The sequence below is a fragment of the Lepisosteus platostomus genome, chromosome 3, assembly GCF_059453375.1.
Source record: "Lepisosteus platostomus isolate fLepPlt1 chromosome 3, fLepPlt1.hap1, whole genome shotgun sequence".
Lineage (NCBI taxonomy): Eukaryota > Metazoa > Chordata > Actinopteri > Semionotiformes > Lepisosteidae > Lepisosteus > Lepisosteus platostomus.
The window spans coordinates 39,023,027-39,046,537 of NC_142613.1; the positions used below are offsets into that span (position 1 = coordinate 39,023,027).

Consider the following 23,511-nt stretch of genomic DNA (forward strand, 5'->3'; position numbering starts at 1 on the left):
GCTCACAAGTTCTTCTCAGCTCTGTAGATACTCCTGGCTTGAGGTGACTGCTGTGTTCAGTGGCATAGAAACTAAAACGCACATCTGCAGAAGTATCAACCTGATGTTCTTGGCAACAATGGGTTTACAGTAAGAGTGTGAACAAGAAGGATCTTCTTCTTCACACCCCTAAACATTCTAACCCTATAGGTGTTGTAATATTATATCCTATGGTATCCTATTCTCTATCTTATGGTATTCTACGACAATATAGTTGTCACATTCTATGATTAAAAAAATGTGGATTGATAGGGGAAATCACACAAATTTAAATTAATAAGTTATATGTACAGTACATATGATCCTGAGAAAAGTTTGACATAACTAAATGACACAGAGTGAGCTGTTCTGCTACTCAAGGTGACTTTTTTGATTGCTGTTCATTAGCATTGATGTTTTATTGCAGTGTCCTTGCTGACAATGGCGTTTTTGTATTTGCCACATTATTAATAAAGGCAATGACTATGGTACAGAAATCTTCAATTTTATAAAAGTAGTTAAAAGTATTACACTAGATTTAATTAAATCCTAAATTAACTATAAAGGAGAATCTGTTGTTTAGAAAAGAAATCCCATAAATCTTTCTTGTCAGTACTTATCCCTCCACAATAATTTTGTCGAGCTACTTTAATAAATACTATACACAGGGCAGATGCTGACTGTTCAGTACAGCGACTGCTTCACTGGTTTTATTGTAGGTTCATCACGGAGAAATGTTTTTACTGATGAAATCGTTTCTTTGTTGTCCTGAACAAAATGATGTAGGGTGAGTGTGCAACCATGCAGACTGGAGACACTCTTCCAGTTACACACTGTCTAGACTGATATCATATATCCCGTTAACTAATTATTCTGTGTTAGACTCTTTCTGTCCTTATTTTTTTAAATCTAAAAATGTAAGAAGTGTCACATATTTTAGGAGTGCTTCCTCTGATAGAAAAACACCTCAAATTTGGCCAGAAGCTCAGATTCAGAGTTCATAGACATTTTCTACTGGTGGAACTTTCAAGATGAATTATTTTGCACAAAGTGGAGTGTGACAATATTCTTCTGTTGTTTATGCTAGTTTGTATGGGTCAATATTGTTGTATATTGTGAAATTAAGCAGGGCGTGTTCTTAAACGGCTCCCACAGCTGTGGCTGCTCCAGAATTAACTGCCTCGGTTGTGGTTGTCAAGGCAACACGTCACCTTTAGACAAGGCCTCTGCCTCCACACTGAACATGCCCCTGTGTAATGCCACAATATATATTACAAGATATTAATATGGTAGGCAATATTGTTCACAGATTAATTATTGCATTTTAATGGAATGTTATCTTGTATAAACGCAAAAGGTTTCTCATTTAAATGCAAACAAATTCTCATTTAAACGCTATAGTACCTCGTTTAAACAGAAAATATATTTTTTCTCCTATGGCGCTAATAAGCTTCCATACAATGTTATCTCCTATGAACGCAAAACATATCTCATTCTAAAGCAATATTATCTCATTTAAATGCAAAAATGTTCTAATTTAAATGCAAAAAATATTTATTTCTCCATGGCACTAATAAGCGTATTTAACGCATATGCCCTGTTTAACAACTGAAAAACAATCACTAAGAAGTTCTTTTAAAAGCTTAAAAATAGTATTTAAAAAGGACATGCAGAGATAGCAAATGATTGTCCTGAAACACTAAAATATGAGCCCATCATTACAAATACACCATTTCTCATAATCCAGATCTCCGTCTCACACAGCTATAGGAAGACTTTACATGAGCTATTTTTTGCAGAATAGTTAGTTATACAAATAATACTGTCATATACGTTATAAGCAAGTATAGCATGAGAGAATCATGAACACAACTAATGAAATATCACAAAAGTGACATGATTATACTGCAAGTGTAGTGGTTTTGATGGGTTTACTGAGACAATTATTAATTGTAGCAGTAATCACGAGGTTGTTCGTCTGGGCTTTTAGAAAATCAATCGTCAGAACAACTAACAACGCACACACACGGGTTCAATACACGGGATACATTTATTAATATAACTGTGCAACAAACATATACCAGTCTGCCTGGATACGAGCGGCAGACCTTACGGTGAGGGTTATCAATATACAAGGTATATAATCTCGAAGAGATGCAAACACAAAGAGATACACAACAGAGAATATATGTCAATATATATCGTTCGGTTACCAAATCGCTAATCAGTGTTATTACCCACTGTTACTCTAAACTCAGAAGTGAATACATTACTCATGAATTAAATTGATAACAACTGGTGTTGAGGTACAATTGAATTCTCGAGACGCAATGTAGAACATGGGGTTTACTTATCCACTGTGTTGGGATTTGGAATTCCCGGCACGAACACCAAACCAGCTGACAGGCTCTGTTGCAGCCTATGTTGCAGCGGTTGTCCAATGGGCGTTGTGACGGCGTCCTCTGGCTACCGGCCAACCAGTCGAGGTGCAGCTCGGAGTAGGACGGGCGGAGGAATCTGACTGCGGCGCGCAGGGCAGTCGTTGCTCCGAGGGGATCTACCAGCAGTCCGGCTGGCTAGTAGAAAGTCTCTATGCACAGAGTGTGACCGCGAGTCCTCACAAGTCACTCTTTTGCCTGGGAAGAAACTGGTTCGTTCCCGGTCCAGCGCTGCTTCTGAATAAGCTATTCAGGTTGTCGACGAGGGTCCAACTGTAGGCTGCCGTTGATCAAGCGGAGCATTCACGTTGGTAGAATTCTGAGTACGTACGGGTTCCTCGGCCTCGCGCTTTGAACAAAGTCCAAGTCCTTTTGCAGACAACAGCAGTTGTCACGTGATTGTCTCTGAGGATGCGCGAAAATGGCCAAGGAGAGCCCAGAACTGAGCTTGCGCTCCCTTTTTGATCAAGACCCAGATGTGTGCTGATTGGTTGAGAGTTTGGCGGGCATTGGAGACCCACGTGGTATTACCACGCCCTGCCAGTCCCTGATTGGTTGGTCAAGGTGAGATATAAGTCACTTACTCTTGACACTTAGGAATGCAGTCCAGATGTCCATTCGGCACTCCCTAGACTGATAGGCGCCAATGCATGACCATTGATCATGATAGCCAGGCTTAGCTAAGTGCATCCCCCTTTGGGAGCTGGTTTCTTATCACAAGAAAACATCTTAAATCAGCTTGCATGAATTCTTTCTCTGTGGCTGCACCACAGAGATGGAGGGTGAGATGGGGCCTCTTTTAGGAGCATACCAACGCTTAATTCTGTCTTATTAACAAGCATTGCCGCTACACAAGTATATGCAATAAGTTATGAAATTCTATATGTATAGAGTATAATCATAATCTTCAACATAAAAAGATTTGTAAGAGCTAATCAAGTAGCAAACATCTTGATCTGTCTGATGTGACACCTGTAAATGTTCTGTGCAGTAGTGTATAATGGAGCAGCTAAGAATACACAAAGGGACAACCTTTGGCGCTGAAGCCGCTAGCTTCAAGTTATGGTGTAGCAACCAGTGGAAAGTAATTGACTTTAGACTGTCAAAGAGTGAGTTGAAAGGGATGCCTGTCCAAGATGAGCATAATTAGTAGTGGAAACAGGTAGTTTTAAAAAACTGTTTGCAGAGACAAATTTGAAGTAATGAATGTAGAGGAAAATATACTGGACTCTGATGCCAGCTCTATATTATCCCACAAGTTGGAGGTCCTATATTCCAAAAAAAATGAGCCTGCAGACTCAAATGAAAAAAGTTTATAAGCAGTCCGCATTAAGATTTAGTATGAGATATGTTAACAAAGTGATAAGGAGATGTTATGTAGGAAGCAAAGTCAAGAAGATAGGCCATGTAGCCTGAGAGTCAATGTGCATAGGTCAGTTTCATTTAAGAGCCTACACTGAAGAAGAGTGGAATGAACTGACGAAAAGTGACAAAGCAACTAAGCTGGGCTTGTGACAAGGAGCTGAAAAGGGTACAGTCAAGGACGTTCCCTAGAGAAGCAAGTAGGAAGAGTGAAATTAATTTGATTTTCTATGTTGAAGAAATTTTAGACATGGACAAACCCACTCAAGAGTTCTAGCAGGGGAAGCGGCAATAAGAAACCCATCAAAGAAGCGAGGAGGATGCTGGTTCAGCAATGAAAAATGAGACAGACTTTAAAATAATATTTATCACACTAGTGCACTCAGTGAGACGCCTGAGGTCTATAGACAATAATCATAGCATTAAGAGCATTAGTGTTGACTATAAACATAAGTAAAAGTGTTTTGTCCTGCAACAGATAGAGCCATAATAGCATGGCACACAGGAAAGTGGAAAAAGAGAGCATATCTAATGTCAGCAACATGGGAAATAAAAAGGGAAGAAAAACACTGATGAGGGGAATATACTGGGCTATAGTTAGAGGGCTAATCCTGAAGTGAGTAAAGGCAGAATGAGAAAAAAGCTCGGGGAGCAGGCTGGGAGTGCTTCTGTAGAACAAAAAAAAGTGGCAGATATCAAAAAGACTTGAATGAGCAAGTTGTTTCTGAGGCACAGAAGTCAAACCAGCATGGCTGACTTGAAGAATGTTACACTGGCAGATTCATCTCCTGGGACCCAGCATAGGTGACATGGTTTCCTATGGGCAAAATTATATGGTGGTTAACAAGTTTGTATAGTAGTAATTGAAATGGGCACAAAATGCCTGGAGGGAGAAAATAAACCTCTAGTGGTCCAGGCTCAATTGTTGCCTTGACTCCAGACAATGAATTTGGGCTACATTAATTATAATACATTGTGGACAGTCTCCAATTTTCAAATCAGGTTGGAGTTCATTAGCTTGGAAGACACTGTACTGACCTGGAAAGAGTAGTGGTAGTGAGTGATTTGTAGGGCAGCTTGATGTGCTAAATAAAAACTTGCTGACCTCTCTGGGCCATTTGTTATGACTGTATTAATGAGCTATAACAGTAGTTGAATCTGAGGGCAAACACTTGAACCTGCTTCCTGGGCAGAAACCTAGCGCAGAGCTTTGAACAAGGAGACTGGGTCAAGGGCAGAGAGACACCATGTGCTCACATCTTTGGAACAAAGTGAACATCAGAGATCTGGGGGGGGGGGGGGGTGATTCTACAGAGAATTGGAATTAGGAGCTTTGTGGAGGGGAAAAGATGAAATGCAACAAAAAGATGGGGAAGTGGGTTAAGACACTCAAAGAGCAGCAGTAATCACCTCAGAAAAGTAGAAAGAAAAAAGTAGACAGAGTAGACACTGAAGTAAAAATGAAAATGTAGTAAAAAAACACTTCCTTTCCTGTTCAGGAGGCAGTATATACAGTATATATATATTGTATGTACAGTAGGAGAGCAAAGGTGAAGAAGATTAAGATCTTTCTGTACCTTCTTCCAAATTTCTCTTAAATCCTTGAATTTTATAGTTTTTGATAAGTTTCGGAAGTACGACATTCTCAGCTTTGAAAGTCATTACCTCATTTATTTTAGTGAACAGTTTATGTCAACAATATTTATGTACACACATAATACAAAAAGAGCATTACGACATCTCCAGGAGGTAGATTAACATTATTTCCAAAGCCCTAAAGCCAAGTGAAAAAAAAATACTGTAAGTATACATGATAATTACTCATCATTTTCTAGGACCTATGCATGCAGCCCTCACCAGACTAAGCCATATATCCCTAGCCATGCTGTAAGATCCTCAGTGTCTTACAGGAGAGCAAGAATTGATTGGAGGAACGAGATTTTTCACTGGCATGACTACAATCACTCACACTCTTAGCAGGATCCAGGAGTAACTATGGAAGACCTACAGGGCTCTCGTCCACCCTGCAGTACTTCTTGGGGAATCCCTATGACAGTTGGTTATAAAAGCATTGCAGAGGCTCATTCTGAAGCATTGTGTCTTGAGAGTGTAACCTGTTTTAGGTTGCAGCATTCACGAACCAAAGCATTTGTGTTTAACACAAACTCAGTAGACTGTTCTACGTCCACCTGACAGATATGTTTAAAATATCACTGTAACAGTATAAAACACTACAAAAGAAATCTCTTGTCTGAATCAAGATAATATATGAATGCATTGGTTGTTCAGTCTTTGAAATGTGAAAGCTAATCACCTTGTGCTTTTTCTGCCCCGACTATCACCAGCAAAATAATATCAGCATGGATAAGTCCCTCATTATTGAGAAAAAACTGAAAAGCAAACCAGGGGCTGAAATATGAAAAAAAAAATCGTATTTATCCTGAGGATCAATATTACGTTTTGTAGAATTTATACTGAAAACAGGATGTCACGTACTGTATGAATAATTGTTTAACAATTTTTTATTAATAATATTAAAAAGAATAGATCAGTAATTATACTGTGAGGTTCTTGAGAATCGAAAACACTGGTGGGTAGAGAATGAAATTCTACCTTTTACTAATACAAAGAGGACTAATCCCAAATCAGATAAGGATAAACTGAATGTTTCTCTTAGAAGCCAGAGAATTCTGGTGTAAACACAGTACTGCTCACTACTTCAGCCAGTCTGTCGGCTTCCCCCATCACCAGGGGAACATGCTGTTCTATGTACTGTCACTCTTTCCTCTGAAACAGACAGCCAGCCCAGTCCCAGAGTGTCTCCCTGCCAAATATCCAGTGGAGAAACGGTGATTGCTACTCTATTACAAACCTGCTTTCTATCTTAATATATTGTGTATTCAGTACTGATTGTTGCTGTGCACATAGAGTGAACCATCTGTTTGAAATTGATATTGTAATATGGTAATGAAACTGGTTGTAAATGCTATCCCTTGCCTACCTGAAGGCTTAATCAATAATATTATCTAGACATAACTACTCAGGCATGTAGACATAGCTAGCATTAAAGCTTAAGGCAGGTAAGTTATTTGATCTGCTGTAAAAGTAGTATACAGCAAATCCCCTTTGCATGCAAATGCAATCAAGCCTTAGTTTATCAATTTGTAATTATTTTATATAAATGCATTAAATTGTTCTCTATTTTATGATAATATCTACATGTGAATTTTCAAACATCAATACATTTTTTTAAACTGCTTTATCCAGTACACAGCCACAAGTGATGTTGGTACCTAGCTGGCAAGCACATGGTGTATGGCAGGATATAAACGGGATGGCAGAATGAGGTATGAAGTTCTGAGTATGAAGCATTGTTCTGCACTTTAAACAAACATCAATGTACTGAAGCCAAAATTTAAGAGGAGGGTACAGGCCCAAAGCTCAAATACCCCATTTTAAATGAATTAGTAAGCATCTTATTAAATATATCAAATTATTTGCAGAGAATGATAAGAGATTGAAATTGCATAACAATATCAGTATTGTTTATCTTTTTTAAAAATATTGAAACCTCTAATTTATTCCCCCTATTGATTTCTAAATAAATGTTAAAAAGCTTTGAATGTTAAAATACATAAGTATGACACACGTTATTTACAGGAAGGAGAATGCAGCTACCTTTCCTTTAATAAAGCAGTTGTTCGCTAAACCGCTCTGGAAACATTTAACTTGTTTAACCTTTAAAAACCTAAGATGCCAAACTGAACTGCTTTCTTTTTCCACAATGAAAAATGTTAGTATTTTGCCTGGCAAATTGAATTTACTGTATAATAGCTTAGAAAGCCATCGCAAAGGGCTGGCTTAATAAGAGAAATTGTGAAAGAAATTGGATGTCATTCCCCAAGGTCTGAGATAATACTGAAATCAATCACAGCTGTCAGTTATTTTCATTGAATTAAACGTCATCCTTTAGGCACCAATTGCAGCAATATTAAAAGGACTGTCCTTTTTCAAAGTTGTCTAAAGCACTCTGTGCTGAGCACTTTGAATAGAAAAAACATGGCTTTTTAACCCCAGATTTCAAACTTGCTGTATAGAAGCCTTCAAACGTAGCCAATGCTCATAATTACTACTGTTGAGTTGGGCTGAGACTCCTCCCTGTATTCTATCACATTGTGGTAGAAAAGACTGACAATTCCATTAGGAAATTTCAATGGTACAGAGGTGAATAATTATTTTTCAGATAATATAATATATGCAAAATTATTAATCAATTTTAAAGTTACCACATTCTGTTGTCATCTGAGATTGTAATCATGCATCACCTTAAAATAGGAATTTAGATTTACAATCTACCCAATTTACTTCAAGCTGCTCAAAATGCAGACAGTTTGTACAGTATACTGTATATATATATAAATTTAATTAGATGTTTGCTTGTTTGCCATGGGCAACCATAAATTAATGTAGATCAGGGGCAAATTAATAATTTGAAAGATCACACATGTAGTTTAATGATATCTATCTGTAGAGTGGTTTAACTAGACTTTTGAATGACTATATATGTCTCTGTAAATGTCCTCAGAGAGATACTGAATTTCAAGCCACAACTCACTTTTAAACAAGCCGAGGAACAAGTTGTAGAGAAGTATACATCAGGTAAAGCTTATCTATCCCTCCAAGTACTGTGAGATCCATCACTAAGAAGTGAAACATGCATCATAACTACAGTAGATCTGACCACCCTTCCAACGAGAAGGTAAGCAGGAAACTGACTAAAGATGCCATTGTGAAATCGACAGTCACTTCATAAAAAATAAAAGTGAAATTCTATTTCTGAGATGGGGATGATTACTCATACTGTACATCAACAGTATCTTGGCCCCTATGTAATTCAGGTATGGATTAGTGGCAAGACAAAATTCAATAGTGAAAAAGATTCACCTTAAATTTCATATGATAGATAGTGCAGATGTATGACAAAGATCAAAGTTTCTGGTGGTAAATGCAAAGTGTTATGTCCAGTGCAAGACTAACACAGCACATTACCCAGTCAGCACTATCTCAGCTGTCAAGCATTACAGTGGCAGCATCATGCTATAGGAGTGCTTGTTATTAGCAGAGCTTGAACAGTGTGCATCTAAGCATATGGAAGTGAGCACTGACAGAGTAAAGAGCAGGTGAATCCTAGACAAAACCTGCTTGAAACACTGTATCATCTATAAATGAGTTGAAAATCCTGTTTTGAAAATAATTTTATTGTGAATATTAAATCTCAATCTTTCTAACTTCATGTGGGTTTCCTGCACTTCCTTCATATACTGTAACTGTCCCCATTTCTGACTAATTATTTTGGAAAAACAAAACAGTTTTTCAAAATGTTTTTATAGGTGTTGAACACTTTTTGCATGGCTCTGTATTCTCATACACAGTAGCTTCATTTGAACACCTGTCATAAGCATCTTGAAAATGCTACCAAAATGAATTGATGTGCCAATTCTTTCAAGTCCAATACATAATACACACTACCACTACCACTCTAATTAATTTAAGTTAATTATCACATGTAGATTGCTTATTATACTCCCAAATCATTAAAAAACACAGGCCTTCAAATAAAAAAAGCTCTTGTTTTAGTTAGGTGAGGCAAAAAGAAAGAGTCCTGGGAGTACTTGGCAGTAGCATCTGTTCCACTATGAGATTCATATAAGCAGTAACTGCACTTGTCTGAAAGTGTACCTTATTTACATATTTCATGGAACACTGTGCATCTGTGATGTTAATCAAAAAAGTGTCCCTGCAGGGCAATTCAAGTAATGAGATAAGAAAAGGAACACTAACTTTTTTTCCCCAAAAAATATTGTTTTCCATTTTAACCTTAAAAAGTAAAGCACTTTGCTGAAAAGATGTAATGTATGCCAAGTGTGGCCTATAATAAATAAATAGGTTATACTTCCCCTCAATATCTATACATTCTAATGGCCATGGCTACATTAAACTAATTTAAACTGTAAATATGACTTGGTATTGTACATGCTTTAACACAGCACCAAAATATTAAGCCGCACAGCAAAGGGGCGGAAAAACGTTTTTATGTGGGTGTTTTTATGTAACCACAGACAATGTCCAAGTCATACCAGACAGTAGGTTCTCATGAAATTAACATGGAACATTGCTTCACCTGTTGAGATTACAAAATGAGGACTGAAATACAATGTGCATATTATGTAACAAAAAGGCTAATATACTGTAATATTATGTAATACAGGAAGTTAACACTCTTTTCCTTTAAGGAAAAGAGCAAAATAAAAATGCACTTATATAATATTGCTACTGTACCTTCAACATGTAATTTAATAAACAATTAACAGAATTCTCAGATTTTGTTTTGTCTAGAAGACGAACTGCCATTTTAAACATTTTAAATAAAAAAAACATTTTGAAAATATTTAACAAAACGAAAGGCTAGAGTCCCAAAGGACCTCAAAGGACCATTCAAGTTAAATTAAGGTAACTTTAATTTGTTCCAAAATACATTCCACTCATTCTATAACAATTGTTGCATATTGGTTAAAAACCAAGCAGACTATTTTTTAAGAATTTACATTTTTAAGTCAATTTACATTTTTAAAAAACAAACTACTTATTTTACCCTGGTCTGAAAATGGAGTATGAAATTGGTAGTTTACACAAGATAACAAGAATCAAGCATCACAATAACTGCAAGCTACCAAAAGTCACGTTCAACAATCCAACCTACGAAACCCATGAACTACTGACTTTTTTTTTGGTAAACAAGGCCATTCTGCAAGCACTTTTGTACTTAAAACACACAAAAAGCATGTTTTAATACTTGGAAATTTCTGATTGCACTTATTTAGTCTTGAAATCAAACAACTCTGTGGTGTATCTTAACCAGAACACATAACAATATATTGGGTAATATTTCTCAAAAAGTCTAAACTCATTGAATTGATTGATGAGGGTACTTTAAAATATAATACCGATTAGTTGCTGAAATGGCAACTGCAAAGTAAAAGGAAAATCAAGAAAGTGATCAGCTAAAACACCTTTAAAATTTAGCTAGATTGTGATGTTATTTGAGAAGACAAAGTCTCAAGTGTAGCTACTGTAAATGTAAAAAAAAAGTGTAGCTCAGTACCAGTAAAAAGCTGAACAAAATGGCTTTTACTCTGGATCGCATCTTTTTAATTCTATTTTATGACCGCTTTTGCAAGGAGCAGTTTAATGTGTTCTGTACAAAATCAAACTAAAACAATATGATTGAAATATTGCACTGAAATATTGAAAAAGCTTGAAAAAGCACTGTTTTAATGCTGGGGCTGATGTGTAATTAAAATGACAACTTGTGGCCAGAAATGACTCACCAGATCTGCAATAAGAATAGTAAATATCAGATGTTATCAAATTTATGATACTGAGGAAGATACTGCCCTTGAGACTGCCTCTCTTCAAAATTATTAGATGCATAATTCTCACTTGCTGCTCAGCACAACAGAGCTAGAATGAGACTAAAACTATAATAAAGAGAGTCTTAGCATTCCATGTAACAAACCAATGATGATCTTTAGTACATATTCTACACATTACAGGCTGCAGTGTATTACTTTACTGCCTTAATTTATTAAAGAAGCATAAACCTTTTTTTTCAGATAAACTGAGAACCATTTGACATTCTTGGACTGATCATGCAACAAACTTTTAAGTTTCTTCAAAACTGAAATTGCCTGACTTCAGAAAAGATGTGATAAGGTCATACAAAATGAAACATTTCTGGCCAAATTTGCTGCCCTATATTTTTAGGGTTGAATCACGTGCTGTTAGATCTGAGTCAATTCTTCTGAAATACAGTTTCGGAATGTAACCACTGTGAAAAAATGGAGGTCACATACAGTAGATAACAGAGAATATATACTGTGAAACAGAAATCCCAAGGATGTCACTGTCATTGAAAAAACAAAATTATGTTGCTGGTTAAGTTTTAATTTTCTTTTTAACTCTTTTAGGTTTACTTTATACACAGTAAACAACACAATTCAAAGCACTTCAAAGCACAAAAATTCAAAGCACAAAAATGGACAAAGACGATACTAGGAAACAACATGCAAACAAAATTATGTCATTAATGTCATAATGAGTAATCTCCCATAATATTTTCAATACAGTGTAACAACTAATTGTACACTTATAAAACACCTATGCTTCTTCCTAGAACTTGAAGTTAATAAAAACAGCCTCACTATTATTATATGTCATTATTTCCTTTTAAGTTGGAACAGAATTCAGTAACAGATGACTGAAAAGGGCAAATAATCAGATACAAAATCATTCAAGTCAATGTCAGATAGAATGACTTACTCCTTACCTCTTCAAATCTGTCAAACACAGCACCTGCTTGCAAAAAATCAGGGAGGGGCTTCTGCCAATTAAATTCGTATGCTTTTGCCATGGCTGCTCACAAATCTGAAAAGCAAGAAATACAGCGGATGTCAAAATATATACATTGAGGTTTTTATTTTTCAAATACCACAATATAAAAAAAAACATTTACTGTACCTATATATTCTATGAGGTGAATTGGGAAGTAACCAATATGAAAGCAATGGAAAATCCAGTTGTTAATTGTTTTTTTTGTATCACATTCAAAACTGTATTTTAATTTTAATGGTAGCTAACACTATCATATTGCTTTCAGTGGTGACCACTTTTCAGTTCCCCCATAATCCTTAACTCTTGTGTAAACAACACATTCTGACATACAAACCAGGGACAGAGAAAATTTAATCAGAATACAGAAAATATTTGAAGCAATTACACTTTGCTAGTAAACTGAAATCGAACAGGAAACAATCAGTGCTTGGTTATACTGTAGGGGGGTTGTGGGAGGATCTGCACTCTGTTTCATCCAGGCATCTCCCTTTTCTGAGACACAACTGTTGTATAGCATCATTATAATTTAAGTGAAACCCACACCTTTAAACTTGACTAAAAAGCATACCTTTATTTTAAATATAAAGCTGATCAACGAATATCAAAGCCTGATCTTCAAAAAGATTTCTTTAAAAAAAAGTATTTTTCTATTGGTCCCATCTTCTTTAATCAAAGGAGAGATGAAACATCTGAATAAAAGAATAATTCATAGCCAGAGATTATTTTTTGTGGTTTGAAGATTAATAAATGCCAACAGAAAGCAATGCTTGATTCCTTTAACTACTGCTGAAAACATATGTTGTACTTTTATTTTAAAGCTAACTCAATGCATCCATAGGCCTTCTCCATTCTTTATTAAGAAATCAAAAATAGTAACTTTTGCATCTATATAAAATATCAATTAATATAATAACAGTATTATACCTGAATCTAGCACCATAGTGTGAAAGATTTGAAAATCAAGCTTTTTCAAATTACCTTTACAAAATATAATAATGTACAAAATAAAATAATTTAATCTCATGGGTTTCATATTAATAATATTAATATATATATATTTATCTTTTTTATTTAAGAGGTATACAGAAAATGTAAAAAAATGTTAGGTTTTCAGTATGAAATGTGGCACAGCTGAAATGAAAACATGTTCAGCATTATGGAATGATCTCCCTGACCACAATTGTAAAAGCGCTGAAGCAAGCAGAATAGTTGGCCACTGCAGGTTCTCATCTTGGTTTTCTCAAAGTTGTATTCTAGTACTCTCAGCATTATCATCATCCAGCCTGATCTTGTCAGATCAAAGAAACTATGCAGGACTGGGTTTAGCAGTGTTGGGTAAGGAGACCTCTAAGGTAAAACAAGATTGCTCATGTAAGTGGTGGTAAAGGACCAGTAGGTGGTGTTCTACCTACTGACAACATCTTTAAAATGTTACCCCTGAAATGCCTCCATGTGGATCATTTTCATGTGCAGGGTCAGCTACAGTCATTCTGAAATGTGGATTATTTTCCCCAGAAATTTCATGTTCTATAGCCACTGCAGTCTCAGAACGATTATGGAGATGGATCAGAAGGATGTGACAGTCCTGGGGCCTGTGTGATTCATATCATCAGTCTTCCATAAATTGTTTCATAAATAACAATGGCATCATTTCACCATTACTATACTGATGTACAATGAATACATAACAAATTTTACGTTTTACATCAATAGCTCATTGGCCATATACTGTACATACAGGTATCTATTTTGAAGTAATGAGACAATACATTTGTACTGATGATCCTCTGCCTGTTTATCACATAGTTGGTTTCTTTTCTTCTGTGAACTAGTCTGCTGATTGTTGAAGCTATACTTTTCAACCTCCAAGTAGCATTTCAGGCTGCCTTCAATCACAACAATAGCACGACCTTCATCACACATACTGGTGATGGTTATATACTTTGATAGTCTTAATCAATTCACTATGAGGATTCTACTCAACATCTATATGAAACACTGAGCACCTTGAATTTTACCAAGCATCAATACAATTGAAATAACGAACAAATGTATTGTCTCATGACTTCAAAATAGATACAGTACCTGTATGTACAGTATATGGCCAATGAGCTATTGATGTAAAACGTAAAATTTGTTATGTATTCATTATACATCAGTATAGTAATGGTGAAATGATGCCATTTGTTATTTATGAAACAATTTATGGAAGACTGATGATATGAATGTATCGTTTCATAGCAGAAGGCCAATGTATCAGAATGAGTGATAATATAAATTCACTCATTTGATTTTGATACATTCAAATTAAGACAAGAAATTCACAGCACAGTGTCCTTAAAGAAATGGAATGCATGATTAATTTTCACAGCAGAGCACTCTAAATTGAAGTTGTAATAAAACAGAAACGTATATGTTAATGAAACAATTGAGCTATTAAAAGATCAGCATAAAACAGTGGGAACTGTCACCGTGTACTGGTTCTTTAGCTTCATTGTCTTATTCTGTTCCACTCCAGATTGTAAAAAGTACTGAAAGTCACAGAGATATGTTTCGCAATTATAAAGGTACACAGGGGAGGACAGACAAAAGTTTAAAAAAAGTTTGATCAAATAAATGAGGGACAAACAAAATTAAGTGATGATTCTTTTACATAAAATCAAAAGAAAGGCTATTCCAGCATTTCAAAGCATCTGTTAATACTGCAGAACAAAATAAAACAAAGATGATAAAATGCTGAAATTGCTGGAAATTAATACAACACTGAAAACAATGATACATGTCCACATGTCTTTTCAATTTTATAATCACATTTAAAAAAAAACAGAATAAATGAATTGCAAAGTCTCGTTTATCGATATGACTTGAAGTTGTCATGCGTCCTAAACTGAACTAAGAAATCACACTATGCTGTTCTCATTGGGCAGAAGATGGACAGAAGATTAACTACTTTGTCTTTATCACATCACCACATGTACAGTACAGTACTGCATATCTTCCATGTGCATATGGAAGTGGCTTTCAGCTTCAGCTTTATCCTTCAGTTCTTACCTGCTAAAACAAAACTGTCAGTAATTTTGTATGGAACTCCAAAACATATAACAGTCAAAGAATAGTATACAGTAGCTAATGATCATTATTCCACCGTGTCTGCATTTTTAGGCATTATCAGGTATGGTATGATTTTACTCAAATACTCTTCCAAAAACATAAATAGTATCTTGGCATTTTGCATTTGGGCAGAAAGTTTGTAGTTGCATTATTTTTGTCACTGCATTGCCTTATTTGCATTTATTCTCTATTCAGAACTGCTGTAATATGAAATATCATAATGAGTTTGAATAATGTATTCTAGCAAGGTCTTGTACATGTAAATTAAAACTGGTATAATGCTAATCATTTTGGGGTTAGTGTGCTGTTATAAATTCTAAGCCTCTTTATTTAAAATACTTTTTTGTTTAAATGGGTAATGTGGCTCATTAACCTTGAGAACACTCATTTTCTCTCTTCAAATCAAGATAAAAAATGGAATTGATTCATACATGAACAACAAGAACCTTCTAAATTAATTGAGATGAAATGCCTGCTTCAGATGGCATCCTGATAGTTGCACTTGTGTGCCCTTGTTGGATTTGTTAAAGGAACACTAATAGCAACAGCTGTAACAGAAAATTCAATGAAATCTTCCTTGAAAACAGCCTTCTCTACAAAATGTACTTGCAGTGTACTGTGTTAGCAGTCCTGACATTTTTGTGATTAGACTTTCCTCTGATATTGCAGTTTAATACATCTATCACAAGATCTGCACCCACCTGTTAAAAATGGGCTGTCTAAAGAATTCCATTAATATATTTTTTGTGCAAGCTCCCCATTTTATTTCAAGGTTTGATATCTTGCCCTCACTGTTTTTGCCTGTATATAGAACTTTTGGAAGTCTTAAGATGTAACAATAATCCTTGCAAATACAAAAAAAATGTATTCTTATCACAACCTGCAGTAATACAGACTTACATGTGTAATTGCTTTAAATTGTTAACCTAATTGTTAGCTGACTATCTTGTAACTCCTCTTAAGACTTGGGTTAATTATCTCTTGTATTGATCCATCTGTTCCATCTATAATTCTGTTTTTAACTTATTAAATAAAATTAGATATTTCAGTTCAGTGGCACAGTAATTGGTGCTGGTGCCTTGATTTGGAACTGGCAAACCTTCTATGTGGAGTTTGCATGTTTGCTTCATGTTCCGTAAGTTTCATTAAGTGCTCCAAATATCCCTCTATCTTCCAAAGACATGCCTGTTTCATGAGGAGCAGGAGTGGCCTTTCCGCCATTATTCATCCTCCCTTAATAGTTGTAACTAGCTCTGTTGTGTGCAATGTATCCAGTCTTTTAAGTTTGTTATCGCATTGCTGCAATCTTTTCCAGAAGAACATACGATTTGTGATAATGAATGGATTGCAAAGTTTTTTTTATATAGTAGTGTATACAGGTACAGTATGTATAGCAGTAGTGAATCTTAATAATTAAGACTGTAGAGATGGGAATTAAGTAAAGGCATGGGTGAAGCAACATTATTGCTCCTATACCCTTTACATATTATTACTATAAAATAGTTATCATCAGACAAATCCGATTCTAATGTTTTATTATTTGTACATTCCTCTTTTAAACCATGTCACAGTAACTATATTTCTTTGACAGTCCATAGGTGGCGGTGAATTATGCTCATTCCATAGATTCAACAAAGTTGTTATTTTTTATTAAGGAAGTTTATGCTTCAGTACTACCGTGAAACACTTAAAATGTGTACTGTAGAAAGCATAAATCATCAATTAACTGAACAGATCAAGCAAATGCCAGAAGACAAGTAATTAAAAAAATGGCAATTTAAATGATAAATAATAAAGTATAAATGGCAGTTTAATGGAGCCATTTCAAGTAGTGCTTAGGTATCTTACTATAGAAGGCTATAAAGGTATGTGGCCCCAAATCCTGGATGGGACCCTAAAGCAAAAATCATAATTCAAGTTACTTAAATAAAACACTAAACTGTATTCTTCATAAATGGGTGCAAAAATAAGTCACTTTGGACAACAGCACCAACAAAAATCAAGCATTGTCAGTACATGAAAATAAAGGTTTCTGCAGCATCATTATCAAATCTGTAGTTACAGTATGTTTGCCAAATAGATTTTAGTACTGCCAGTGAGTTAACCTTGCTATCCACAAATAACAATAAGTCCATTTTGGGACTGGCCTCTTTAACAATGAAGATATATTTTAATTCTGCACTTCAAAGTCAAGGAATGATTAAATAACAACAAAAATATCCTTAAAGCCTTAAGGTATGCTACTGGTGGCAAAGTGGCATCATGGTGCCTTGCACTGCTGCGGCATTGGGTTTAATTCTGGACCTGGAGTGCTATCTGTGTGGAGTCTGTATGTTCTTCCAGTGTTCGTGTAGGTTTTCACTGGGTGCTTTTAGTTTTCTTCTACAGTCCAAAGACATACTGTTAGGTATGAGTGTTTATCTCTGTGTCTGCCCTGCATTAGACTGGTGTGCCATCCAGGGTGTACCCTGTCTTGCACCCACTGCTTGCCAGGATAGGATCTGGCTCCCCCACAACCCTGAATTGGATGAAGTGGTTAGAGGATGGATGGATAGGATGGATGCATGCTTTTGTTAGCTAAGAAGAATCATTATCAGTGAATGGCAGTTGATATTTTAACCATTTTTAACAATTGATATGTTATTGACATTCACCTTAGTAATATGTAAATATTTCTTTTTGTATATACAGTATAGATATAACATATATAGATACATAATGTATTATGTTTTGTATACAATATATATGTATGTATCACCTATAAACACAAAGGCTCCCAATGCAAAACAAAAACTCAAGAGTTACAGTCTTCTGTAACTTCTATCCTCCTTTCATTCAAATAATAATGGAAAACTGAGGCAATCATTTTTGCTTTTACTTACTCCATTAACATTACCACTAACACCACTGCTTCCCTAGAGAACTGACTAATAACCACAACACGTTTTACTCCGCTAACCCAAAACATGCATGGCTCATCCCTGTCAATTAAGTACAGTTATTCTGTTTAGGCAAAGGTACAAAACTACGAGTCTGCACACTAAAATGCATTTTAAATCCCAGGTGTTTATTATCATTCTGTTTTGTCTCTATTTAGAAGCACATTGCACTTAAGAACTGAATTTCTTGAGAAAAACAAAACCACTTTCTATTTAATAGCCCTTCCGCTGCCTCCAGTTGTATTATTAACAATGTTAATGAACCGGCTAGACAAAACACCCTGCTGTAAAGGTAAACAAAAAATGTCGCCAAGGCTGGAGATTGTCAACATCAGTCTTGGTACTCCTTGGTACTTATATCTCCCTGACTGGCATCTTATTCTAGTCTTCAAGGAATGTGGCTTATTTATTTGGAATGCTAACGTTCTGCCAATACCTGCAGCTGATGTCTTCATGAAAGTCTGCAAATCAGAAGAGACCATTCAGCTGATCAATTTAGTTCTTTTTTGTTTTTAAAAAGCTAACTGGTCCAAGGATCTTAAACAGACATTTCTGGAAACTGAACTTTCTTGAAATTAGAACGTTTGTTTGAAGAGCCGTTAATCATGAAAGGCTGTATTTTTATATGTATAGAAACTGTGAAGTCGTGACTTTGTCCTAAAAACAGTACTTTATTAAGGAAAACAAAATCACAATCATGGTGTTAAAAAGTTAGAAAAATACATTCAATCTAAAATTGTTAAATAACACTTATGAGTGTCTAAGAGTGTCTGAGAGGTTCATGCAATAAAACAAGACAAGCTGTGCATAAAGTAGCATCATACTCCAACCAAGGACTTGTATAATAAAGGCATTGATGGGGCTGAAATTTGTGATTTTTGTCAAATGGATTACAAGGAATATTTATAGGTCTAAAATTTGTTTATAGATGAGTATCACATGAGGGAAAGGAAAAGGAATAACTGATTCATACCAAGACTAGAATTGGTTGGGTTTTTTGAATAGTGCTCTATGCTATAGCACAGAAATAATCATTTTATGTCATAAATGGCTTGCTTTCACAACACAACAAATGGCAAAATGATGCTTAGGATTCAACAACTACAGCTCCCTTCACCTTAAACTTATGGAAGACTTACTTCATACTTGAATGTCAATATAGAAAATTACCTTCAGTCTGTCCAATCTCTAAACAATCTCCAAACAAGTCAATGTGAGACACAAAATACTCATTATAAATGATGTAATATAGTTGCATTGTGTTTCGATTTTGAGTTTTGGAATAACCAGGACTCCCAATTTTCACAAAATGTAAAGATGTTCAAAAGGTTTATTTCACTTAGGAATCATAATTTTAAACAATAAATTGAGCACTAACCCTTAGAATATATTTAACTAAAATAGCTGAGCAAAAATCTAAACAGTGATAATATCATAATAGTAGCCAAGCCCAGCATCAAAGTGAATTCCCATGTTATTCACTGACAAATAGCATTTGAAATGGAACCAAAAGTAATATTCATCAGTTCAGCATGTCATTGTCTAAATTTAGGGACTGGGTAATAAGCCTACTGTAAACATTCAAGAGAAGAAGAATTTTGCTACATCCAAATAGCAGATATTTTAAAATACAAATATATCTAAAATAAATCATTACTTCTAATTATTTATATTAGACATTATGTGGATTTGCATTAAATTTGTTTTTTTTATAAATATACTGTACCTTCCTAATCTGGAATCACTGTTAAAACGGTTCATCACCAAAACCACTTTACCAGCACAGGGGATTATAGACTGCAGACTCTCTTTCAACATAGTCTTTACAGGAAAGGTAAGATCAACTGGAGTTGCAGTGTTTTGTCCACTTTCAGAAAGATAGGTTCAAAGGGGCACAGTAAAGTCCCAGTAGGCACTGTCTTCAAGCATATCCTGGTTGACTGAAGCCTAACTAATCTTGACAGCAATCAGCTCCACTGAATCACTCAGAACCCCCATAAGACTGCCTTTTAATCAACACACACAAGATAAAAGGAAATATTTTCTTGCAGAAATCAGGTCATGAATCATCAGTACCATGAATATACCTTCAAAGTTTTAAACATTTTATTTTGGACTATGTGTTAAAACATTCTTAATTGTGTGGCAAGTCCCCACCTAAAGGTGGCCAATGGGGGCCTTTGCAAAATACACTCCAAAAGGCATAAAGTAAAGGAGCACTTTGGGGTGTACACTACCACCATCCACATGCACTTGGTCTGCTGGATACTGCTCTAATGAACTCTAATGTCAAATACACACCACGCACCCATGAGACAAGGACACACCTGATATACAAACTAACCCCATGTGACTCAATCAAACACACCAAACAATCAGTGACTTTACTGAAAACAGGTGAATTATTTACAGTCATTGTGAAAGTCTCCTTGGTGACCCATCGTCACTGCATAATCCAGAGTCCACTTTAGCACGGTCAACTCACACAAAAGAACAAAAGAATAAGAATAAGAATAAGAACAAAAAAAAACTACTTCTCTAATAAGAATTGTGTTATGCTGCCCTGCACCTAATGTGCACTAAGGCTTATGGTGATGTACACATTTTGGCCATATCAGATACACTTTTGCATTTTTTTTTGCTTCAAGGCAATTCTAAATATCTGTATCCAAAATCAAAGAAAAAAAACCTGTTGTGTTCACAAGTGATCTCTTTGTGCTGAGTCATGTGGACAGCGAAAAGGAAAATGCCGACAGAATGATTTTAATCAGTATTTCTCAAATTCAATGTATTTGACCATATCTCTGAACCATATAACTATAAGATTAGATAACAATTATGCAAAAGTCATCAGGTCTGTGTATTTCCATTTTCTTTTATAAAACAGAAACACAATTAAAGAGTGTAAAAAAACTAAGATGAACAGTATACAGAGTTTGTACTATTCTTCCAGTTTGTTGTCCTTAAAATTTTAATTATGACACATTTTCTTACCAAATTGTTATGTATTGGTGAAAAGTCAAATTTTCAAAACAGGTGGACTAAATTTGTTTAATTATCTGATTTGTTTAAAACCATGGCTCAATTTATACAATACAATATTTTAAATATGTAAATGACAAAATTTAAAAGCAGTACATGTAGCTTTTCTTTTGACATCATGAGTTTCAGGAAAACGGTATTACCCACATTCACAGCTTCATTCTTTAACTCTCAAGTCAGAAATGACCCCCCAGTGTTTGAAGGTTCAAAAGCTGTCCCGTTTTCTTGAATTACTATGATATTTGTATAGCCCTCTATTGATAAGCCTTCTGCTAGATATTATGCTATTTCTAGATATTGCTTATGTTATTTAAAGAAATGTGTCCTAATCAGCATAAGATGTAAGTTAAACACGAATATTAATATTGAAACATGCCACCAAATGCATTTGAAATAACAGGCACTGTATTGTAAGGCACTGCCCATGTCAGATTTCATGAAGTAATTACAATGAAGTACAGTATATACTGTAGATTTATGAACAGTGTGTTTTTGCTAGTAAAAAAGAGATATTGTAGACAGACTCTCTACCTCAGAGGATTCCAGTGTTTATCCAATTGAGAGCTGACACCTTTTATTTTCAAGTCCAAGAATAGCTAAGGCTATACAAATGCCAATGATAAGCTTTATAATAAAGTATTCCCTAATCCTATCTGAGACAGCAATTGAACTTCTACAAGCCTGGCCTCTTTTTCAGAATGCCTAGGACTAATTGTGTAAAAATGTCAGTGCAGACTCTCTGATGCTGCTCACTCTTAGTCTTGTTGGACCAAGATAAAAGCAATAAAATACTTCCGATAGTAAACTAAGCCAGACTGAGACTGATGTAACCTGACTGGCATGTGTCTTTACAGATCTTATGAACTTCAAATGACCAGTTTAACAGAAAACAGACATTCATTTAAAATGAACAGTGATCACGCAATGCTGCCTACATACTGAACAATATATGGTTTGCTCTTAATGAACCTTGAAGTCCCTCAACTGATCAATAATAACTAACAGTGCACCTGCCTTCCCTACATTTCAGTCAACAGATTGCCAATTGCTGGCTAAGGGACACTGGCAGCAAATTACAGTACCTCATATGATATCAGAATTAAGTGTTTTTTCTTTCTATTTCATTTCTATCATTAATTTCACAAAAGATAAACAAAATATATACTGTTTTTTAAAACTCATCTGCTTTCAAATTACTTAGGCAATATCACAGTTTCCATATTCCCATAAGAATATGGAATTTACATCATGATTGACATCATGAGAAAGGTATAAAAATTAATATATATATACACTGAGAAGCAGGTTAAGAACTGATGATCTGAAAAGATACAGCCACAGACCAACAATGCAAATGTTATAAAGAGCTTACTGATATACAATGCCTTCAGAAAGTATTCAAAATGGATTGAATTGATTATTTTTCAATTGACACACAATACCCCATAAGACAAAGTGAAAACACGTTTTTAGGAATTTTTGCAAATTTATTAAAAATAAAAAAATGGAAATCTCTCATTTACATAAGTATTCAGATCCTTTACTATGACAATCCAAATGGAGCTCAGATGCATCCTATTTCTTTTGATCATCTTCGAGATGGCTCTAGAACTTGACTGTAGTCCACCTGTGGTAAATTCACTTGATTGGACATAATTTAGAAAGGCACACATCTGTCTTTATAAGGTCCCACAGTTGCAGTGCATGGCAGAGTAAAAACCAAGCTATGAAGTCCAAGGAACTTTCCGTAGACCTCCGAGATAGGATTGTATCAGTGCATAGATCTGGAAAAGGGTATACAAAAATTGGCAAAGGTTCCCAGGAGCACAGTTGCCCTCATCATTGTGAAATAGAAGAAGTCTGGAACCACCAAGACTCTTCTTAGAGCTGGCCGTCCACTCTAACAGAGCTTCAGAGTTCCTTTGTAAAGATGGGAGAACCTGCTGGAAGGACAACCACCTCTGTATCAATCAGGTCTCTATGGTAGACTGGCTAGACAGAAGCCACTCCTGAGTAAAAGGCACATGACAGTCCGCCTGGAGTTTTCTAAACGGCACTTAAAGGACTCCGAGAGCATGAGGAAAATTATTCTCTGGTCAGATGAGACAAAAATTGAACTCTTTGGCTTGAATGCCAAATGCCATGTCTGG

At 35.4% G+C, this 23,511-nt stretch overlaps 1 protein-coding gene across 9 annotated transcripts in view; it reads right to left on the reverse strand.

The window, feature by feature from the left end:
* LOC148674869 (1-phosphatidylinositol 4,5-bisphosphate phosphodiesterase beta-4) overlaps positions 1 to 23,511 on the reverse strand; it is a 154,020-nt gene that overhangs the window by 43,455 nt on the left and 87,054 nt on the right. For all 9 annotated transcript variants that reach the window (XM_088625576.1, XM_088625581.1, XM_088625582.1 and 6 more), the window contains one exon: positions 12,205 to 12,302. In XM_088625576.1, coding sequence (XP_088481702.1) covers positions 12,205 to 12,288 — 84 coding nt within the window. In that variant the 5' untranslated portion in view covers positions 12,289 to 12,302. The remainder of the gene's footprint in view (positions 1 to 12,204; positions 12,303 to 23,511) is intronic.